Raw genomic sequence first — 21,057 nt, 5'->3', positions numbered from 1 at the left:
CATTTGACTTACTACTTTAAAACTCATTTTTAAAAGAGGGTTGTATTTGGGAGTGTGGTGTTGTGGGGTTTTTTTTAAGATGATGGTAGATCTGCACAATTTTTTTTTTTTCTCTTTTGCATCTAACAGCCTTGAGGCCATACAGTTTAGCAACCGTGCCCATAGTCACTCTTGCTGGTTTCTGTCTAGAAACTATCCAATTTGTAAACAGTTGGATAGTTTGTTTTTCTAATGTGGTAAATGTATGAGTTTTGACCCACTGTTGGGACATGAGGGTAGGATTTGCTGCGGTGAAGTTCAGATCTGCTTCTAAGGATGACCAGCATCGCTCTGTGGTTAACGTCAAACTTTGAAGGACATTGCTGTTTAGACAAGGGGAGAGATGCAGAAATCCTAGAGATATGCAGAGGGAAACGGACTGGGGGGATAAGAAACCCTTTTAAACGCTGAAAGGAAGCGATGCGGGGTCGTGTGAACGGCAGTGCCCACAGAGCCAGCAGTGCCAGCAGTTCAGTGCCCCTGAAGGGGTCAGGAACAAAGAGGGGTTCTTCCCTTTTTGTTTCTGACCCAAGCAGGATTTCAAAGGACGTGCCATCAAACGGCTTCCCTGCCTAAGCCTGAGACCAGGAGAGAGCTGGCAGTGTGCAATGCAGCTTGGCAGGTGTTTTGCTGTATTTAAAAATAAAAAAAAAGTCAATGAACTTAGACCTTATGTTGTTTTATGGTTAGGAGTCCATGATTTCTGACTTTTAATATTTACGTACATTTTTGTTAACAAAGTATCTACCGGATTAAACCTATTCTGCTGGAGCTGGCAGAGGAGGGCCAGCTTTGTGCAGCGGAGGTGGCCACCGGCCCGGGCACACCGGAACGGGGAGGGGGGGACACTGGGGAGAGCTGGGCGGTGTCCCCCCGGCCCCCCATCCCGGAGGCGTATGTGTCCCCGCCTTCGATTTGTCCTGCTGCCGCCCGGGCGCTGGAACGGAGCGGCGGTGGGGAGAAGGAGGGGGCCTGTTTCGTGCTAATTGCGAAAGCTTGAGCCCGAAATAGCTCTGTGGCGTCAGGAGGAGGAAGCTGGTGTGAGGTGTCGGGGAAAGGAGGGTGGTGGTGAGGTGTCGGGCTTTGAGGTCTTGGCTGTTCACGTAAAAACAGGGCCAAATCGCAGCTGCCGTTTCCGCAGGGAGCGGTGGGCAGAGGCGGGCGGCACGGTTCCCCTCCCCGCCGAGGGGAGGAAGACGCGCTTCTGCGCCGCCCACCAGTGCAGGGACACGCGCGGATACCGCCTGCGCGGCGGGATAACGGTGTGTCCGACGTGGGGCTGCCCCTAGCGCTTTGTCTGCCCGCACCGCGGATCTCCCCCGCACACACGGCTCTTTGTGTGGGGGCGCGGGGCGGAGCGGGCCCGCCGCGGCCCGGCCCCCCGCTCCCCTCCCCGGGCGCAGCGGGGCGGCCGCGGCGCGGAGGGAGGCGAGGCGCGGAGTCGGCCGGTTGCCATGGCGAGGGGCGGTCACGTGGGGCGGCGGCGGGGCTGACGTGCTCGGCGGGGCGGGGCGGCGCGGGGCGGCGCGGGCGGCGCGAGTCGGCTGCCGCCACCTTCCGCACACCAGCAGCGCGGGGCTCTGCGGAGCCGCGGGAGCGCCAATGCCCGGACCGACCCAAGCCCTGTCCCCAAATGGCGAGAACAATAACGACATCATCCAGGATAACGGGACCATCATCCCCTTCAGGAAGCACACGGTGCGGGGGGAGCGCTCCTACAGGTACGGCGGCGGCTGGCGGGGCGGCGGCCGGGGGGGCCGCAGCGCGTGGGGGGGCTGCGCAAGCGGGCGGGCCGCGGCCCCGGCCCCGCCGGCGCGGGCGGACGGGGGCTGCGGCGGCGCTCGCGTTGTCAGGCTGGAGAGGGCTTGGTGAATAGGCGGGATGGCTGCGGGGGCTCGCCGCGCCCGGGCGGAAGAAAGGCGGTTAAAAATAATAAAATTTAAAAAAAATGAAAAAAGGGAGAAAAAATAATAATAAAAAAATATTTAGGGAAGGGCGAGCCCCGCGCAGGCAGCCAGCTCCTCCTGGCCAGAGCCGCAGTAGCTCGCTGCGGACCTGGGAGGCGGTGGCCGGGGGCGGTGGGGTGCGGGCAGCCCCGACCCGGCCGGGAGACCGCACCGGGCGGCGGGCAGCGCCCTGCGCGGCGGCCGGGGGCGGGAGAGGCGGGCGCTCCCTCCCTCAGCACACCGGTCCGGGGGTGACAGCGACCCCCCCGCGCATCGGGGCGGGGGTGACAGCTTCCCCCTCCCCCCCAGTGCTTTGCGGCGGGGGGGGCGGCTCCATCCGCCCGCCGCGGCGGTCGGAGCCAGCCCCATCTTGTATTTATTTGTCGTCTTTTTTTTTTTTTTTTTTTTTTTTTTTTTTTTTTTTTTTTGGAGGGGGGGGTCCGTCCTTTGTGGCGGCTGTAGGCATTTTTGATGACTCGCTCGGCAGGCGCTGCTGGCAGCGCTTCTGCACCAGCATCCCGCACAATGCGCGCCGGCAGATAAGCTCGTTAAAATTGTTGGCATTGTTTGATAAGGGTCGCGGCGCAGCCCGGAACGCAACTGGTTTTATGTGCTCCTTGCTGCCGACTCAGAGGATGATGAATACGGCCGGTAGCTCCCCTTATGTTAATATACAGTTATTTTAAATACTGCCTGGATGACAGCAAGCAATGCCTCTGCAGAGTACACGCCCCTTTAAAGCTGATTTTTCAAACAGCAGGAAATGATGCTGCTTTCAAATATCTGACTAAAGTGGGGAGTCGTATGCTCGATTAGAGGAAAACAAATGTGGATGACTTGGCTTGTTTGTTTGAAGAAAATCACGATATTTTTTTTCTTCTGCTGGGGAAGAATTGAGCTGCCGCCGGCATAGCGGACCATTAATAACCTTAACAGCGAACCTCATTGTTGATCACATGCCGACGGGTGATCGTGAAATGCGTCGGAGATCCGAGCGTGTGGCTTTTTTGAATACCATAAAATCTAGCCTGTCCCTCTCTCTGAATCTGTTGATGCTTTGTGGAATGAAGCCCCCATGCACACATTTAGCACAACGGAGCAAAATCGCTTTTGTAAGGACCTGTTTCTATTTGCAGAAAGATTGGAGCTCTCGCTTCCTTTATCCGAATTTCAGCTGAGCGGTACGAGATTCTGTTTTAGGGGAAAGCTGTATTTCCATCATGCACCTAAGTAGAAATATGGAATAGGTTTGAGATTAATTATTATGCAGCTATCATTAGTTATTGCAATATGTGTGGTAGATTCTATCTCTCTGCTTTCCTTCGGAAGTGTTCTTTGGAAAACCTCTGTTGAAGGGGGTTCTCCATTATCCTTTTGCGGTATGTTTGGATGTCATTTTCTGCAGCTATCAACAAGTCAGTTCTCTTGTCCTTCTGCCTGTCGTATCATACGTTGAACTATGCCTGGAACAGACATTTTGCGAGGCCGCTGTGTTAAGCATGTGATGACAGAAATAATTATATCACTTGCACCATTTTCCAGAAACTGAAGTTATTCTGCATCTGAATAGCCTTTCATCCAGAGGAGTACTCCTTAGTCTTGTAGAGCTTCGTATCCATTTGTATCCATATCTAGAGCAATATAAAGGAATGCAGCACTACTAATGCTAACGTTGCATGTTACTTTGGGGCAGTAAATAAGTAACCCAATTAATTTTCTTTTCAGAAATAAACCTTTAATGCACAAATAAAAATCTCCACTGGGGAATCCTATTTAGGTCCTCTTTTCCTTGTGGAAACCTACCCTGATCTAGAGAGTCCTGGCACCCAAATCTGTTGATTCCCCCTTTCTCCAGAGGGCAGAATTGTCTTAATTGGTAGCTCTAAGTACTTTGTGAAGTAAATATCAACCATAACAGAAAGAAACCTTAAACAAAATGTGAAACCTCATCAAACTTCTCCTTGATACCCGAATATAACGTGCTTTTAACTTCCATAAAAATATTTAATAGCTAGGCTAGTTCGGTCCTCACTAAGTTTGAGCTGAAGCAGAAGATCACTAAATATAATGGACTAATACCATCAGTGTTGTGCCTGCTGCCACGCTGGACTGTTGGTGCCACGCTGGCTTTGGAGCAGGTTTATGGAGCAGCCTGTATAACTTCGCCATATGACGCATCAAGTTGCTATGCCTCTGATTGTCTGGCTGGTTTGTTCCATCTGCATCTAGAAATATGGAATAAATATGTCATAAAACACAGCCTGAAGCATGACATCACATCAGCAGTTGTACAGATCTAGAAGTATGTACTTTGCTCGCAATATACTTCTGCATTTTTACCCTAAGAGCTTTGCTCTTAAGTTAAACTGTGCCCACCATAGGTATAGAGGTTCAATATTCGCCTTTCACGTCTCTCTCCTGCGATATCAGAAATATTTTCTCATTTTTACTTTTAACATATTGTGTTTCATAAAAGTTAGTGTTTGATAAGAATGTATTTGTGTGTGTTTACCAGTTTAGATGTTCTTGTTGAGATGCTCTCAGACTAACGGGGTGGGGGAACAAAAAAAAAAAAAAAAAAAAAAGGAAGCTGTTCACTGTTTCAAATACCAGCTCCTACCAAAGATTTGATATCCAGTTCCTGAAGCACATTTAAAAAGAGGTGAAGTTTATACCATTTTGCAGGCTAGGGAGCTGATGTGAAAGGAGTTGCCCTGAGTCATCCACCAAGTTGAGGACGCAGCAGGGAGTTGAACCTATCCCACAAGAGTCCCAACCATGTGCTCCAAAGGCAAAGCCACAAATAGTTTTCCCAACTCTTCCAAAGGACATATTATATTTTGCAGACTGGGACATACAGGCCCGAGGTGTTAAGTTTCTCATCCAGCTTCACTTAGCTGGTAAATGGAAACCAGGCACTTTGGCATAAAATTTAGTCACAGGGAGATGTTACCTTTTCAGAGTAAATAACTGTAATCAATCTGTATTTCTCTAGTGAAGTGCTGATTCAGGCACTCTGGGTCAGGAGTCTGACTTCAAAATTTAGTTGGAACTGAGGTGTCATTTTGTTGGCCCAAAATAGATTAGGGCTCATTTCTGAGAACAGCATTACACTTAAGCACAGTTTTACTTGTATGTTTGGAGAAGACTGAAAAAATTCAATGAGAGACTAAATCAACAGCTGTGTGGAGAATTTTCTTTAAGCAGGGCATGTCTGCAGTGCTTTTTTTGCAAGACTCTAGGCACCTTGTGTGTTTGATTGGCTCATTGTGTTTTTAAAAGCTAGCTATACAAAGGGTTTGAGTATCTCCAAGTTTGAAAGGCATACCTAGCCTAAACCATTCCCGTCAAAAGGACAAACTGTTCTACCCTCCTTTGCAGGTTGCCATGCCTAACATTTGGTTTATCTATGTGCTACTAAAAAATGGTTTTGTGGTCCTTTGTACACTGGCTATATTTATTTTATAGCCAGAAATTTCATGGCGGGGGGGCTAATTTCCTGCTTATTTTTCTTCAAATCACTAAGCTAAAAGAAACTGAAACAAAAAAAACTTTCCTATATATGAGTATGTAGCTTTCTAATGGCATCAGTTTTAAATATTTGGTTTTCCTAAGTGTTGCCTTCCTTTTAGAAAACATTAAGCCGCCGATGTGCAGCGGTGCAATGCATAATAACGAAAGCTGTACGGAAGCGCCGATTTCCTCACCCACTGCTGGAATAAGCTGTGGGGTGTTACAGAGCCTGTCTGGCCGTCTCAGTTTACTGCAGCGGGAGCCGATAACTTCCACGCTGAAAGTCAAGGTTTACATTTATAGCAAAATCTGCTTTGGTCTTTGCCTTCCCCACTGCCGATGAATTCCCGGACGCAGGCTGGCCCCGCGCGGCAGAGAGCATCCTTCCCTCCGCAGGACGCGTCCCTGCCACCGCCTCCATGCCTCGCACGCGGGTGCAGCTTTGCTCAGGGCGCGAAGGGAGACTTGCTGCTTCGCCTTACTCTGGGCAGAAGGCATTTCTTGCTCTAAAATTAGGTTCTGTTGAATACGGTAAGCAGGTAATTCCACGGAAGTAAAAAAAAAGATTGTTTGTGGTGTTGAAGTCAATAGATTAAGGCCCAAACTTTTCTTGCTGAAAGCTGGGAAGAAGATACAGAGTAAAAGCAGAGAGTTGTCTTCTCACCTGGTAGTATAGACAGGCATGCCTGTCTTCGTCCTCCGAAACTGTAAATGCTGGTCAAAGCAAATGCTACTAAATATATTAGTAACTGAAACGTTATTTCCAGAGGCGCTTTTGGCGCATTTTTGGCAAATTGAGAAATTTGCCCTAGATTTCAGTGGAAGCAGGAGAAAGGCAATAATCAATGCTTGTTTGGAGGGAAAAAAACCCCAAAAACACAACAACAACAACAAAAAACACATAAATCACACCCCATAAATTTGGCTTGAGCTTTTCTAAAGGTAGTGGTTATAATAACCCCCGTGCCTGTCAAGCATCTGGATTGCAACAGGATAGTTACTAGCTATCCAAGAGAAGACTTACATCCTGGTGACTTACAGCCAGCAGCTACTAGCCAGCGTAAGATGTACCACGCAGGAATCATTCCTTGGTTCCTGTGAGCTTAGGTAGCCTCTGTTTTATCTTCTTTCACTTTCATAAAGCTGGCTTCCTGCCGCTCTCCTTTAATCTTGTTTTCTGATTAGGGAGTACTCTGCCTAGGGAGAGCTGTTTTGGTGAGTATCTTCTGCTGGGCCGGTCCAGCGCTCAAAAAGTATGGGGTGAGACTGTTCAGAGATAACTGGGAATCACGTGGGAGTGCGTGTAAATGTCTGGGAGGGTTGTGAGGATGACTCTGCTCAATATGGCATCGGTAGTTTGAAGCCTAGATAGTCCATACCTTCATTATTAAGCTACCTCTCTTGACCTGGATTTAGATCTTCCTTGAAGGAAATGGCTTCACGTTTTGGGAGCTGTGAGGGTATTTGTTAAAATTAGGGGCTGAGAGAGAGGTAGCTTTGTGGAGGGAGAAAAAAGAAAATACTCCCCCACAGACAACCCAGTTTGTGTAAGGAAATGAAAGTAACTTTCAGACAGAACCATCTTCTGCACCCAAGCACTCTCACCAAGAAGGTCGGAGTACACCTAAGTTGTACCCAGCCTCCGTGGGTTTCGGAAACATCCTGTGGGTGGGAGGCTGCATTCTGGGTTTTGTTGCATGCTGTGGGTTTTTTTAAACTACCTTGTTGAGCTGCGTAGCAACAACACACTGTTTCTGGCATGCTAGCAAAAAAAGGAGTGAGTTCAGGATATGCGAGAAGTGAACCTGATGCAGTCACTTTTCGAAATAGACATTTTGACTTCTGCCTAGTTTCTTCAATCTGGAAAACAGGCACTGAAAAATATGCTGCGTTGTGAAAGAAAGGTGACTTGGAGGTGGGAATGTAGACCATGAGAACCTGATTAAAGCTATTTCTTTGAGTTTTTCCTTTGCACGAATGGCTAGTTTGAGGAGATGCAGCTACCTCATGATAGGCAGGCTGGACCACAGGAATGTTCTCCCAGGTGATGTACCTGGTCTAACCTTTTGAGATACAAAACTTGTTTTAGGAGGCAGTAAGAAAAAATAAGTGTAGTAGGTCTACATTTCAAGCCTCGGCATTTAAACGAGTGACTTCTTAAAAATATCTTTAGAGGTTTTGGCTTTGGGGCTTGTGGGGGCGAGGCTGGTTTAATTTGACAGTCTTTTCTCCTTCCTCATGCCCAAAGCTAATTATAGCAAAGGCTTGGTAAGGAAGAAGATAAATTGTGTGCCAGCTTTTCATTTTGGAGATGCAACTTTCAGCCTTTGTTTGATAATTGAAAACGAGTGGTCTCGCCACATCTGTTCTCAATCACGCAAACCACTGAGCGGGATGGCACGAAGGCCGTAGCGCGGCGTAAGCGTGGTGGCGGCGGCGGCAGGACTCGCACTGCCCCGGGACAGCATTCGGATACTCCCTTGCTCGCTGAATCCTGACCTCCAGCTAGCAGCACTGGTCGCTCGCTTCCAGTATCAGTGCTAGGGAACGTAAATGGAAAACATCCGCGTTTCTTCTGTGGATGGTGTAGCTGAGTTTTTTGGGTCTTGCTCAGATCCCTGCTGCCTGACTCATCGATAAAGCATCTTCTTCATATTGTCTCATTATAATTAGGTGGGAGGGGAAGGGGAGTATCAGCTATAAAAGTTTACTGAGCATGCATTTAACTGTTGGGTTTTTGAAAGTGGTGGCTTTTTTTGTTTTTAATGCAGTTCTGTCGTCTTCACATTATTGCATATTTAATTAAAAATTAAAATCTTGCCTGTAATATTTTGACTGAAGTTTGTCTAGTTTTCTGGTGATATACCAAGTTATTAAATATTTGATAGAGCAGGTTCTGTATACTGAGAGCAGACCTGTTAAACGGCTCATCTTAACTACTTTGAAATTATTTCTTGCTTCCCATAGAGCCCCATGCTTAGTGAAGGGTGCTTTTGTATTAAATCTGGTTTTTTGCTATGCTATCCAAACAGGAAATGTAAACATTCCGCAGTGAGTAGAGACTTAAGGATGTAGCTTCCGTAGGAAATCCTACAACTGTGCCAAATTGTCCCGCCTGGAGAGGAATATGCCATGTGGGTCGTGGTCCTGATCTTCTGGCCTTGCGTACGGCCGCCTTGCATCGCTTATGCGTGTTGACCAGGAGCGGGAAAGGGTTTGAAATATGGGTGAGGTGATGGAAGATGGAGCCTATGAATCTGGATCCTGCACACATGGAGGGCCAAGGACAGAAACATTGGCATGAACTCATGTGAATTTTAACAGAAACTTAGACTGGTCTGGAACAATACTTAAGCTATGAGAACCGAAAAATTCTCAGTTTGGAGTTTGTTTGGGATTTCTTCTGTGTAAAAACTGGGCCCTTCTCCAGTGTGGCAGTTGATGGAGTAAAGGAGTAGCTTATTTTGCTCTAATGGTAGAGTGTAAAGCAGTGCTGTATTTTTGTGTTTTTCCATATGGTTTTGTGTATTGTTTCAGAGGTTTGATTTTCAGTATTAGGTTTCTTGGCAATTTGGAACCGTGAGAGCTAGTTAGCAAGATCTGTGGACTTCAGTCCTATCTTATAGGAGTAACTCAAGTGTATATCCCCCCTACAGCAGGGTTCCTTAGTGCCGTGCAGATTTCCTACCCAAGCAGCTGTAATTATTCAGAGATGCACATGAATGCAAATTCTTGCCTGTCACTCTGGAATGCAGTGTTGATGCTCAGAAGGGCTTGCTGGCAATATGTATTAAACAATTTTGGGGGAATGAAAATTCATTTTAAGCAAATTTTACATGGTTGTTATGCTTTGCTGCTTAAGGTTAATCTCTGTGGAGCTAGTCCAGTAATATCATGGATAAGAAGCACTGAAATGTTTGAAGTAGAATATGCGTTTGCTTTGCTTATGGATTCAGTGTTATACAAATCATAGCTTATTAAAATAACTGTAGAATCTGTGAGTAATTGTTTGTATGGAAGTGGAGTACATAACCCAGTGATATGAAAGTCCTGCAGGAGCTTTCCTGTACAGAACTCCAATGGTGTGTAGGAGTGCTAGGAACATGGAGACAGTGAAATGATAACTGGTTGAATAAAAGGGATACATTTTCCTAAAAGGGCAGCGTTCTCATGTAAATAGCCATTCTGTTGAAAACCTTGTTATGCAGAATGGCATTAATTATATTTTACCAAATTATTGCTTGGGGTCCGTATCAGTCCTTGTCCATATTAATGTTTTGAAGTTATGCAAGGTGTAGATTCTGAATAAGGATCTGAAAACACTGTTTTCAGCCAGCATGCTCATGCTGTGCCAGTTGTCAGACTCCAGGAGGCATAAGGAATATTTTCTCTTTTTTTCTTTTTTCCCCCCCTTTAACATATATTTCTGCCTGCAGAAGTTTGTCTCTCCAATGTATATTTTTAATCTGTGGTCCCCAAGTGTGAAGTGAGTTTCACAGCAAAGGGAATGCTGTAAAACTGCCTTGTCTCTTAAGCAGCTATATTTTTAATATGGTGAGGTGGTTCTTTCCACTATCACCTTAAGTATTCCCTCTCCAATTGTTCCTGAAGTGCTCTACAGTATGGACCTGGTGGTGCTGGTGAACAAGTGAACGTGAGTCAGCAGTGTGCTCTTGCAGGGAAGGTGGCCAACCCCACGCTGGGCTGCATTAGCAGGCATGTCGCCAGCGGCTCCGGGGAAGTGATTATTCCTCTCTGGTGCTTCTGAGACCGCATCTTGCATCCTGTGTCCGGATTTGGCTTCCCCAATTTGAGAAAGACAGTAACATAGTGGAGTGAGTGGGGCGCAGGGCCACCAGGATGGTCGGGGGGCTGGAGCATGTGAGCTGGGTTGGGTCGCCCTGGAGAGGGGATGGCTCAGGAGAGGGGAAGATCTCACTGCAGTCTTTAGCCGCCTAATGGGTGAGGGGTGTAGAGAAGATGGAGCCAGGTTCTTCTGAGGTGCGTGGGGAGAGGATGAGAGGCAACGGCAGTCAGCAGCTGTGACAACAGAAATGGCTTTAGATATTGGGAGAGAAGTTTTCATAGTGGGGATGGTCAAACGCTGGAAGAAGTTACCCAGAGAGCCTCTGGCACAGCTGTCCTGGGAGAGATTCGAAACCTGCTGGTTGCTTCTCTTGCTGGCTCTGCTGTGAACAGGAGGATGGAGCAAGTATCTCTGAAGTTCAGCACCTACCCGAGTCACTTTATGATCCTATTCTGTAACTCTAGTAGGCATAAACAGCTCAAGTTCTAAATGCAGCACACAAAACAATCATGAAATCAGGCGCTTTAGAAGTGAAAGGAATATCATACAGCAATAAATTTAGTACTGCCACCAAGGTGAAATCATCCTATTATAAAAGGTTTCAAATGGAAAAGAAAACTGTGTGTATGCAGTCTCAGTTCGACTGCATCAATTTCAACTGTTTTCTAGCTTAATTCTTGCAAAAGCTGTATTTCTGCTGCTGCAGTGTATTAATTACTTCATATTGCATTCTCTAAACCACTGGAAGCAACTTCTGCAATGTAGTATCCAGGGCTGACCAAAAGTTCATAGTGCAAAGGGATAGTTTTGCCATGTCATAAAATTAATTATGTACATTGCAATTAAATATTAGATCTTGAAGTTAAAATCTGATGCATTACTCTGCTTTTAATGAATTGTGTATTTTTTCATGCAGAAAATATTAATGTTATTGATAAGTTTAATCTGATGAAAATGTTTCGCTATAAGCACAGCTCTTAAACTGTGTCAGATATGTGCTTAATTTGACATGCTTTTATAGGGAGTGGCGCAGAACTGTCTTGTTGCATGACCAGCAGAAACACTGAGAGGGTTGAAGAAACTAAATATTCACATTGCAGCACAGGTTATTACCTTCTTACCTTTGACCACATGTAAGTGCAGTTAATTCAAGTAAACTTTTTTTGCCATGTTTATTGTGGGAGTTGAACTTGGTAATGTCGTCATTTGCCAGCTGGAAGCAATATACTTTATTGACCTCAAGATATTCCACAAAAGGAGGCCAAATCCTATCAAACAGGACATCTATGCTTCTCTTAGCTTAAGGTACAAGGCTTTACTGGGGCTCCTAGATGAAGACTGTTGTAACTGCCAGTAATTCTGTTCATACAATCACGGTTGTATCAAAGGAGTAAGCACCATCTAAAGAACATTATTTGTGAAAACAAAGCTTGGGGGATTTCCCCCTATAGATAGACAGGAGACTTTAAAGGCTAAAATCTAAAAGAAAACACTGACTTCAGAGACCTTCAAAGACCAACATAGCTGAAAAAGTCAGTTTTGGGGAAGCTTTACTTGATGCTGGTAGTCTCAGCAGTTGCGTTGGTAGTACAACAATGGTAAAATACGTTTGTGGTTACTGGCACACAGAAAGAATAATACATTACATAAATCACAGATGGTTGAGCTAGCGCGTTCATAAAGGGCAATTTACTCTGTGAAGCATTAATGAATTCTGGTTTTAGTTGCTCCAAAATTAATTTAGCAATTAAGCACTTAGAAGTTCAGCCCTATTCTAGATAGTCCTCGGTAGGATCAATTCTTAAGTGCAAGTCATTTACCGGTAACGTCTTGAGCACCAGAATAGTTTCAGAGTGTCTCCTTGTCTGTTATAGTATTAACTCCAGAGAATGAGGGAAGAAGTCAAGTTACTTTGGTACCCAAACCCAAAACTAAGTGTTGCAGCTGATAGTGTTAACACTCGAAATCTTTATAGTATTAATAATGATTTGTAGGGAGGTTGTACAAGCCAAAGGCAGGGGTATCTATTTCAACAACCTTGGAGATGTCCAAAATAATAACAACAACAACAACAATAATAGTAGTAATAATAATAATCATCATCATCATCATCATCTATTTTTCACCAGTGTCAGAGGGAGAAGTGGGAGGGAAGGTGACCGCAGAGCCTAGTAAAGGGCTATATGGTGTGTTTGCCCAGTGGTCTGCAGAGGCAGTGCTGGCAGGGGATCTACACACAGTTCAGGTCGCAGCCATCTGCAGGAGAGCTCGGCCCCAGAAACCTGCTCCCTGAGTGCCCTGCGTACCCCGCAGAAAGCCGGACCCTTGTCTTTTGGACCCCACTTGGCAACAGAGCTCTGGTGGCAGCGGGAACCCTGGAAAACCAGACTAGAGCTTAGTATTTTGCGCTGCAGAAATACACAGCCATGTTCTGGAGAGTGATGCACCAGTGAAAGCAGCCAGCATGGTTGCCTGTTGCTTCATCTGTTGTCACATGCTTGTTTACAACTGCAGGGTAAAGGTGGCTTAAAATAAATGTCGTCTTGTACCCCGGCTCAGCGTCGTCACCTTCCTGCCATGATGACGGGTTCCGGGACGGAGCCAGGCTGGCCGCCCGCCTGGCAGCTGGGCGGCTCTGCCCTGCGGGCTGTGCTCCAGCAGCGTTGTCCACGGGTCCCGGGATGGTTGCACTGGTTGCAGGGACGGTCGCTCTGCTGCTTCTTGTCCTTTCCCAGGTGTCACACCGTGCACCTTCAGAATGCCTGCTTAGAAGGCCGCTCGCAAAGGGCCTTGCTCTCCGCGGTAACAGGGAGTGGGACGATGATCCTCGTAGGCCCCCTCCAACTCAGGATATTCTGTGGTTCTAACATACGTGTATATTAAGGTTAGAATAAATGTTGCAATGCAGTAAAAACGGTGCAGCTACATTTGTTTGTAATGTAAAAGGAAAAGTTGATGCAGGACAAAGCCCTTGTTCTCTGTGTCATACTACATCACCTGTGAGTAGAAGAGGTGTATTGTGTGTGTATCCCGCTTTACCGTGTGCGAGACCTTTCCCACGAGAGCGCTCCCCAGGCTGACGTCACATGCCTTGGACAACCGGCCTTTATTAAGCGTACTGTAAGTAACTCCCGTTAGGAAACGGCAGCTGCGTGTTAGGAGGAAGGCATTGCCTTTCCCCTTGTTTAATCCTCCCGTTCTCCCTTCTTCCCAACCTTGTCCTCCGAAGCCGGTGGATGCTCAGTGCCCGTCTCCTGCTGAGTCACTGCCTCGCTCGCCTGGCCCTGGGGGGGGCTGAGGCGCTTGGAGGCCGCCCGGGCCCCCCGTCGGGGGGGCTGTATAGCGTTACAAAATCTCTTTTGCCATTACGTTATGCTTGGAGTAAATCGCCGTGTTACTTTAGCCTTTCACCTCCGAATGTATACATGGGGCGGGGGGGAGGAGGGGAGCGGCGAAACCCCTGGATAGGTCAAAACTAAATTCATTTGGTGACTTCATCCGACTCTAGCTAGTTGGATCTCGTCCCTGCTGAAACTCCCAAGCCTGCCCACAGCGTTTTCTGGACTTAAAAGGCGGAAATGGCAGGAGTCGGGAGCCGCGGGCTGCCTGCCCCGCCGGAGCTGCCGGCTGTGGCGTGGCTGCCGGCTCGCACCTCTGACGCGGTGCCTGGGGTGCCCAGCAGTCGGGGCGCCTGGCAGCGTTGGTTTTTCCTCATCGTGGTTTCTGATTATTTTTAACCCTTCCTAATCAGGGTCAGATGTTTCCCTGGTGTTGGCGCCGGCGGCCGCTCAGGTGCATGGGCGCACCCGCATCGTTTTGCCTGGGGGTTCAGGCGCTGCACTCACGTGGGGCAGTGCGTTTTGGGACAAGCTCTCCTCAGCTGCTGTCTTCATTTTCCAGTAAACCTGCATTTGCTAAAGCACTTGGAGATCTGCAGTCTGAAAATACAACTGCTCATCCATCATCTAGTGGGAGCAAAAAGATAGGAGGTTCCCCTGTTATTTCCAGAACCCAGGCCAGGAGCTGAGGCTTGCTAACACGTGCGGCCTCTCAAGGCACCCTTTCTCCACCACGATGGGTGGACTCAGCACTGCTGTTACCTTGCTTTACAGCACATTTTTAACCTCTTAGAAATCCTTTAGCCATGTCTGCATGTATGCTTAGTCATCTACTATTTTTCGTAAGAGGGGAAAAAAAAAGAAGAATAAAAGGAGAATTAGAGCTCCCGCGTGTGTCTTGGTGAATTGAGACTTTGTTTCACAGAAGATTAAATGTTGGTTTACTCATCAGCTTTTTCAAGGTTTTCTAATTACAAAATGGTCATAGATGTTCTCTTTTCTAAAATGTAGGTGCTTCTAATTGACTTGGGTTTACTATATAAGTCTGAACATTATTTTTCTCTGAATCAACCTTTTTTTTTTTTCCACAATCCCCTTATCCGTTGTAAAAGGTAGACTACTTGCCAGTGTCTATGGTGAAAATTTTACAGGTTGAATGTCTTCCTTCAGGGCATCAGAGCAGCAATTCAAGCTTAAGATGTTGGATTTGAAAGCCTTGGGGGGGGGGGAATAACTGTAAGTAAAAGCAGTTTATTTTTTTAGCATTGCAGCCTTGCCACACTTACTGTTCCTCTCATTCAGCCCACTTCAAAGGTTTTTGTGGTTCTTCATTAATAAAATACCTTCTTAATTTGTAGTAATATTCATTTTATACTGAAATTTGTGCATCCTTTCCCCATGTTAATGAGTCTGTTCAGCGCCAAGCACTGCTGTTGCTTTGTTCAACTTCTCTAAGGTGCAGTTTGAGGGTGCTGTGCACCGCTGTGCTTCATTTCTAACCAGAGTGAGTACACCTATGTGGAAGCAGTGCTGGCCAAAGACTCTGGATTGCTTCCATTTCATGTTAAGCTATTGATGCCTGCACTTCTTGAACCTCTGTCTTTTGTCAAGAATGTATTTTTTGGTTAAGGTTGGTTTACTCATAGAAACTGATAAGGAACCTTTCAGAGTATGCAAATACTTTCAGCCACAATGAAGATATTGTGTAGTTAAGTGTTAATATTGCGTTGTACTTTGGGAGGCAAAGGTGAACCCTGGGGAAAAAAAGCAGCATTGGTACTGCTGTAGAGATGTGACGTTATGTATCATGTACATTGCTGTGCAGTTTCAGTGGCAGCAGGAATGAGAAGGTAGTAGGAGAAATAAAAAATTTTAGTTATGCTATGCAGATACGACTGGCAGCTCAAAAAATTCCAGTGAGTCAGTGAATGTGGCTTGTCTTCCTCAGGTGCCCTAAAACCTTCCAAGCACTAAATAATTTTCTTGGCATTTGTAACTGTTCTTTTCACTTTGTTGAGCCACCCCAATTTCATAACTGGTTAGTGAATAAACTTAAAACTATTTTGTAAAAACTATGCAGTAGACAGTGTAATGCATTGCTAGTTATTGGGCCATCTCAGAGGTTTTGGCTCAAATTGTGTATATTGTTTGAATACTTTTGTGTTTTCAGATTTGGGGGAACTGAATGTCTGGAAAAGAACCAGTATTTTTCTGCCTCTCAGATAATACATTTTTGGGTTTTTTTTTTTACTTTTTCTAAAGACATACGTACCACAAAACAGAATTACCACCAGTCTTTATAAGGAGTTACTCAGATTTGGGTCTAAACCAGTCCTTGAGACCCATCATAAACATTTATGTAGGTCAGAACATCCCAGTGTTGGCAGGCAGCCTCTAACTTAAAAGAACAAAACTTAAAAATGCCCTCATCTGATCAAAGTAAACCTTTATTACTCTAACCTCACTTGCATTTAAACAGAGAACTGCAATGAGAGCAATAGAAAATACGCTGTTCGCCATGTTAAGTGGTAATCCTGCAACATTCAAGCAATCAAAATGTACATGGATTGCCTCAGCCTTGTCTAGACTCTGTCGCATGCTTCACAAATCATTTTAGGTCCTCCAGTCAGATCCACGTTGTAAAGGTAAAATGGTATTCAGAAGTGAACGAGATACAAGGATAATAAGATTTTTAACATTTCAAGGCTATTTAGTAACACAGGAACAGTGCACGAGAGACTTGACATTCAGCATTTTCAAAGGTGTGAATTTCTCCCAGTATTACAACCGCAGGATTCTTTTCTCCATTTCTTCTTCTTTCCATGGCAATCCCTCATTGTGATTATCTTTAACTGTTTGAGTTTCTGCCTACATAGAGCCTTTATACTGCTTGCTACAAGTACCCCTTCTGTTGCAGCGCTCCGACGTGAGGGCTATGGCCATGGCCATTGAGTTTGTTGCTGGAGCACAGCATAAGTCAGAAGGGAGGGTAAGAAGAGCGTTGTCAGCATTGCACAGGAGCTTTTTGCATTGTTCTTCTGTCCTCGGGACTCCTTTCAGTAAAGACAACCTGCAGCATGACCGGCCTCTGATGACTACGGCTAAGGCTGTATGCAGTGAATTTTAAAGGAGCAGGCAAGGCCCAGCTGCAAATCAGCTGCCACTTCAGGATGATACAAAAGGATGAATTTTCCTTCTACAGGGATGCCGCCACTGAGGCTGGCAGGTTTCTTCCTTCAGGGGGTTTTCTTTTGCAGTAGCTTTCATCTAGAAAGCCTTTCCAGCAGGAGCTTACAGCAGTCTCACTCAGCTATATCGCAGCCTGAAGCCTCCCGCTTCAGTCATTTTCGGTGTGAGATCTTTTGTTTTACTGGCAGTATCTATCCTGATGCTATGAGGTGCCAGCTTCCAGAAGGCTCCTCTTTGTATTGTCACACAGGTTTTCTACTGCATTTAAAAACTTAACATCCTACCGTGCCTACTGGTACGAAACGGGAGGGCCGTGCAGGTTCAGAGGTGATGGCGCGTGTGATGCTTTTTTACACTACGGATAGACTCGTTGCTGTAATCCTTCCAGTCTTGCCGTTGTTACTGGTTGTTGTAATACAGCCTCTGCTGTCAACGACCGCTAGTTTCTCCCCGGAAAACTAAACATGCCTCTCGCAAAACTGTCCTTAAACACAGCTGGATAGCACCTTGTAACAGCTGCAGTTATCTGTACCAGGAGTACTGGAAAATGCCTAATAGCTGAATGTTCAATACTGCATGTAATGCCTTAAAAAAATAATACTCCGTTGGGTGTAATGTTTATCATCGGACATGCTGAGCCAGTATATTTCTGATTGGGGAAACTGCTTAAGCATATACGTGATTTTTCAGCACCTAACTAATCCTCTGAACTCAGGTCTGTGGTGCTTAGTTGTGCGTGTGTGAAATGTTTTTCTGAAATGGCTTGGACCGATACGTGAAGACTGCTGGGGCTTGATTGTATTTATTGGGGATTTTAATTTCAGTTCTTTGTAAGTAAAACAAGGGAGAGTCCTTTGTGGTTAGGCAGTACTGTAACAGCCCGAGGTTTTTCATCTCCACCCGTGTGCTCTGAAACGGGGGATATGACGTGCTATCTTCAAATCTGCTTTTCGTTACTGTAGAATCTCTGGGCATCTCTGTGGAAGGTGGGAGAGATCAGGTAGATGCTGGTTTTCAGGCTTGCATAAGCCTCATCACAGTCTTATGCTTGAGAGCCTTCAGTCTAAACAAGGGAAAGCCTGACAAGTTGAAAATGTAAATAATGTTTTTGGGAAGTAGCAGTATATTAGGACATAGAATCAAGTTGTTAACTACTTGGCTGTTCACAGGGTACAGCCTGTGCATCTTCGCCTGCCCAGCTGTTCTCTTCCATTGCCTTACAGATGTTTATTAATATGTGTTTTGAATCTGGCTCATATTTTTCAAAGCAGTTCAGCACACGGGGAACCGAGTCCTGGAGAAAACCCAGGCCCAGCTGTGGATGTCGAGCGCAGGGGTTCTTGCCTGTTGCCGACCATGGTGGCTCCGCTACCTATGCCTGGTTGTTCTTTTTTTTCTTCTCTCTTTCATGTTGTTTTTTCAAGGTCTGTCTGTGTGGCAAACAGGATATGTGTGTATCTGAGCACCAGATTAGAACATGCTTACTGTAAAGGAAACCTTTCCCAGCTGAGTTTATTTAAACCATAACCATTAGGAAGGTGGGGAACAGAAGAAGCGAAGACATGGTGAACTCTTTTGAGAGATGCGAAGACACTGTGAACTCTTTTGAGAGAAGAGGCCGTGGAAGATTCAGACATACGTTAACATAAATCACTGAGAATAAATGGCAATGGCATGTTGTTGATTTTTTTTTAACAGAAATTATGTTTCATTTTGCATAATTTGTTTTAAATTGTATTGATAGACCCTCATGCTTATCTGTATCTTCACACAAATGTGAAGCTATTGTCTCTAACAAACAGCCTGAACATTCGTTTGACCTATAGACCATAATAATTCATTCACAATGTAAATTATATTACAGATATCCTTCAGGGTATCATTGTAAAACTCAAGGTTGTTCATTTACTCACTATTTCCTGAAGTAGTTTTCCTCATTCCATGTGCTGCAGCAAAGGAGGTTGGTTGCTCTCCTGCTGCTTGCAGGATAGGTATTTCTTTTTGCAGTTGCTTTTGGAAGAGGATGACAAGGGAATTTCTGCTTCCTTCCTGCGTGTGGACTTTCTTGATCTTTTTAACAGAGTAGACTTGCTGCTTTCACTACTGGTACCTGATAGTCGTTCTGAGTTCTGCCTGGCCTCGAGAGGACAGTTCAAATTTGGATGTTGTAGTGGCAATTACAAATCAGAGTAGCTTTATTTCCAATGTTAGCATGTAAATATCTTTAGCCTCTTTAGAAGCGAGTGGACTGTTCATATTGATCTCTTTGTTTCATATTAAACTCTCTATATCTTCAGTGAATATTAAAGTCACTCTTAAGCTGTTACTTGAACCGATCTTATAAACAATACTGAACGCGTTGGTTTAATACTGACAGAGGTAGTATCTTTCTGTTAGTTTCTTATCTATATCAAAAGGCTAAAAATATTAAAGTAAAAACCATGCTAACAGCGATGTTTCAAACTTCAGATGCCATTAGTAACAAAGGTGCTGTTTGCCTGCCCAGTCCCTCCCATCCTCATGTCGGAGCTAAGCTTTCAGGCTTAGCCCTTAAGGTGTGGTTTTAAGAGCAAAAGAACACTCCCTGTTTCTGAAACTGTTCCTACCGCTCAGTTCAGTCCATGTGCCAAGAGAGTGACCTTTGCTAACTCTTACAGTGAATACAGTGCTATGTTCATGCAATTATCCGTGCCGTCTGGGAGCCTGCGGGAAGAGCAGAAGAGGCTGAGGCCAGGCCGATTTCTCCAGAGGTGCCCGCACAGAAGCGGGTAGAGGGGCAGCCTGGTTCTGAATGAATTGCTGGCAGTAGCCTGACTATCAGAGCATGGATTTTTTTGAGCCTACTTTCCCTTACAGACCTGACATTTTCTTTTCTTCTTTTTTTTCTTTTCTTTTTTTTTCCCTTTCTCATCAGGCAAATTTGGGGATTTTATGCTTTGGATCTTAATGTCCGTAAATGGAGACAATTTGAACGATCTTCTGCGTTTGTGAAATTTGTTTCGTAAAAAGAGACCTATATTATGAACTTTGTCGCCTTGTATTTTAAAGACGTTCCCTGCTGTATGTACTTACACACTTCCATGTTACCGTGTCAAGTTTCATGCTGGTGGGCATTTTACACTTTTTATCTGGGTTGCGCCAGCACACCTAAAAAATGGATGGAGTTAACCTGCAGCCTTTGTGTTCTCTGCAGAATTTTCTATCAAGCTTCAAACAGTTAGATCTTTGCAAGTTGTCAATGGAAATAGTCCAAGCAGACAGACCTCGGATCCCACAGAGGAGGTCCTGCTCTTTTCCACTGAGGGAGAAGGTTGAGGTCTAAGACTGAGGTGGCAGGACTGCCACCAAAGTCAGCCAGTTTAGTGGCACCTTGTAGCTAACACTTGAGACAAAGGTGTGCAGTCCCCACCAAACCCTTTCTTTCCAAGAATAATAGTGTAACTTTGACTATTTGATTATTTCTGAGGCACCTCTTACTCAGATTGTTGCTAGTGGACTACTTGGGAACATTATTTACTCTTTTCATGAGTGGTCTCGGCTCTCCTCTTTGAAACTGTTGATGAAAGAAACTTGAATGTGCTCATCTTTTCTCTTGGCAATGTCTTGCAACAGAAAGATGTGACTAGTGTAGAATAACAGGAATAAAATCCAGTAGTATATGTTTCTAGTCTATGCACTTGGGGACTGATGATAAAAACTACTATGAATTACCTAATTGCAGGAAGGGACCTTAGCTACCCAGAAGGATCTATTTAAGATGATGTGGGTGTGAAAATTTTCAGTACAGCATGACATTTTCCAAGGTCTTGGTGAAATGTTATCTGAACACAGTCTGAAACTGTTTGGCTGTGTTCAAGGAGGACTGCTGGCATGACCAGTAAGTGAAGCTCTGACTTGGTAAGAGACTCGGAGGATTTATTTGTTTAATCCAGCCTACGTGGGCATTGGGACAGACTCTGAGTGCTGTCCCTACTGCATTATGAAAACAGCTCTGGGGAAGAAAAAGCCATTAGAGCTGGAGGATAACATTTGTAGAGGAACAAATGGGTTTAAGCTAAGAGGAAATGCGCCTAACGATTTAGAGGAATCGGGCTCCACAGCAGCTTTCCAACCAGATGGCTGGGGGTGCAAGTCTCAGTTACTTTCAGAATAAAGGTTAGTAAATTGATAAAAGAGATTCTCTAGTAGTCACTCTGTGACTGTTTAGGAACTGAATTAATGATCC

At 45.3% G+C, this 21,057-nt stretch overlaps 1 protein-coding gene across 2 annotated transcripts in view; it reads left to right on the top strand.

The window, feature by feature from the left end:
• The first annotated feature begins 1,162 nt into the window (after positions 1 to 1,162).
• MAPRE2 (microtubule associated protein RP/EB family member 2) overlaps positions 1,163 to 21,057 on the top strand; it is a 58,624-nt gene continuing 38,729 nt past the window's right edge. For both annotated transcript variants that reach the window (XM_081996681.1, XM_081996680.1), the window contains exon 1: positions 1,163 to 1,760. In XM_081996681.1, coding sequence (XP_081852807.1) covers positions 1,673 to 1,760 — 88 coding nt within the window. In that variant the 5' untranslated portion in view covers positions 1,163 to 1,672. The remainder of the gene's footprint in view (positions 1,761 to 21,057) is intronic.

This window comes from Phaethon aethereus (assembly GCF_964289735.1).
Source record: "Phaethon aethereus genome assembly, chromosome: 2".
NCBI classification, from domain to species: Eukaryota; Metazoa; Chordata; class Aves; order Phaethontiformes; family Phaethontidae; genus Phaethon; species Phaethon aethereus.
This window is presented reverse-complemented; position numbering and strand designations above follow the sequence as displayed.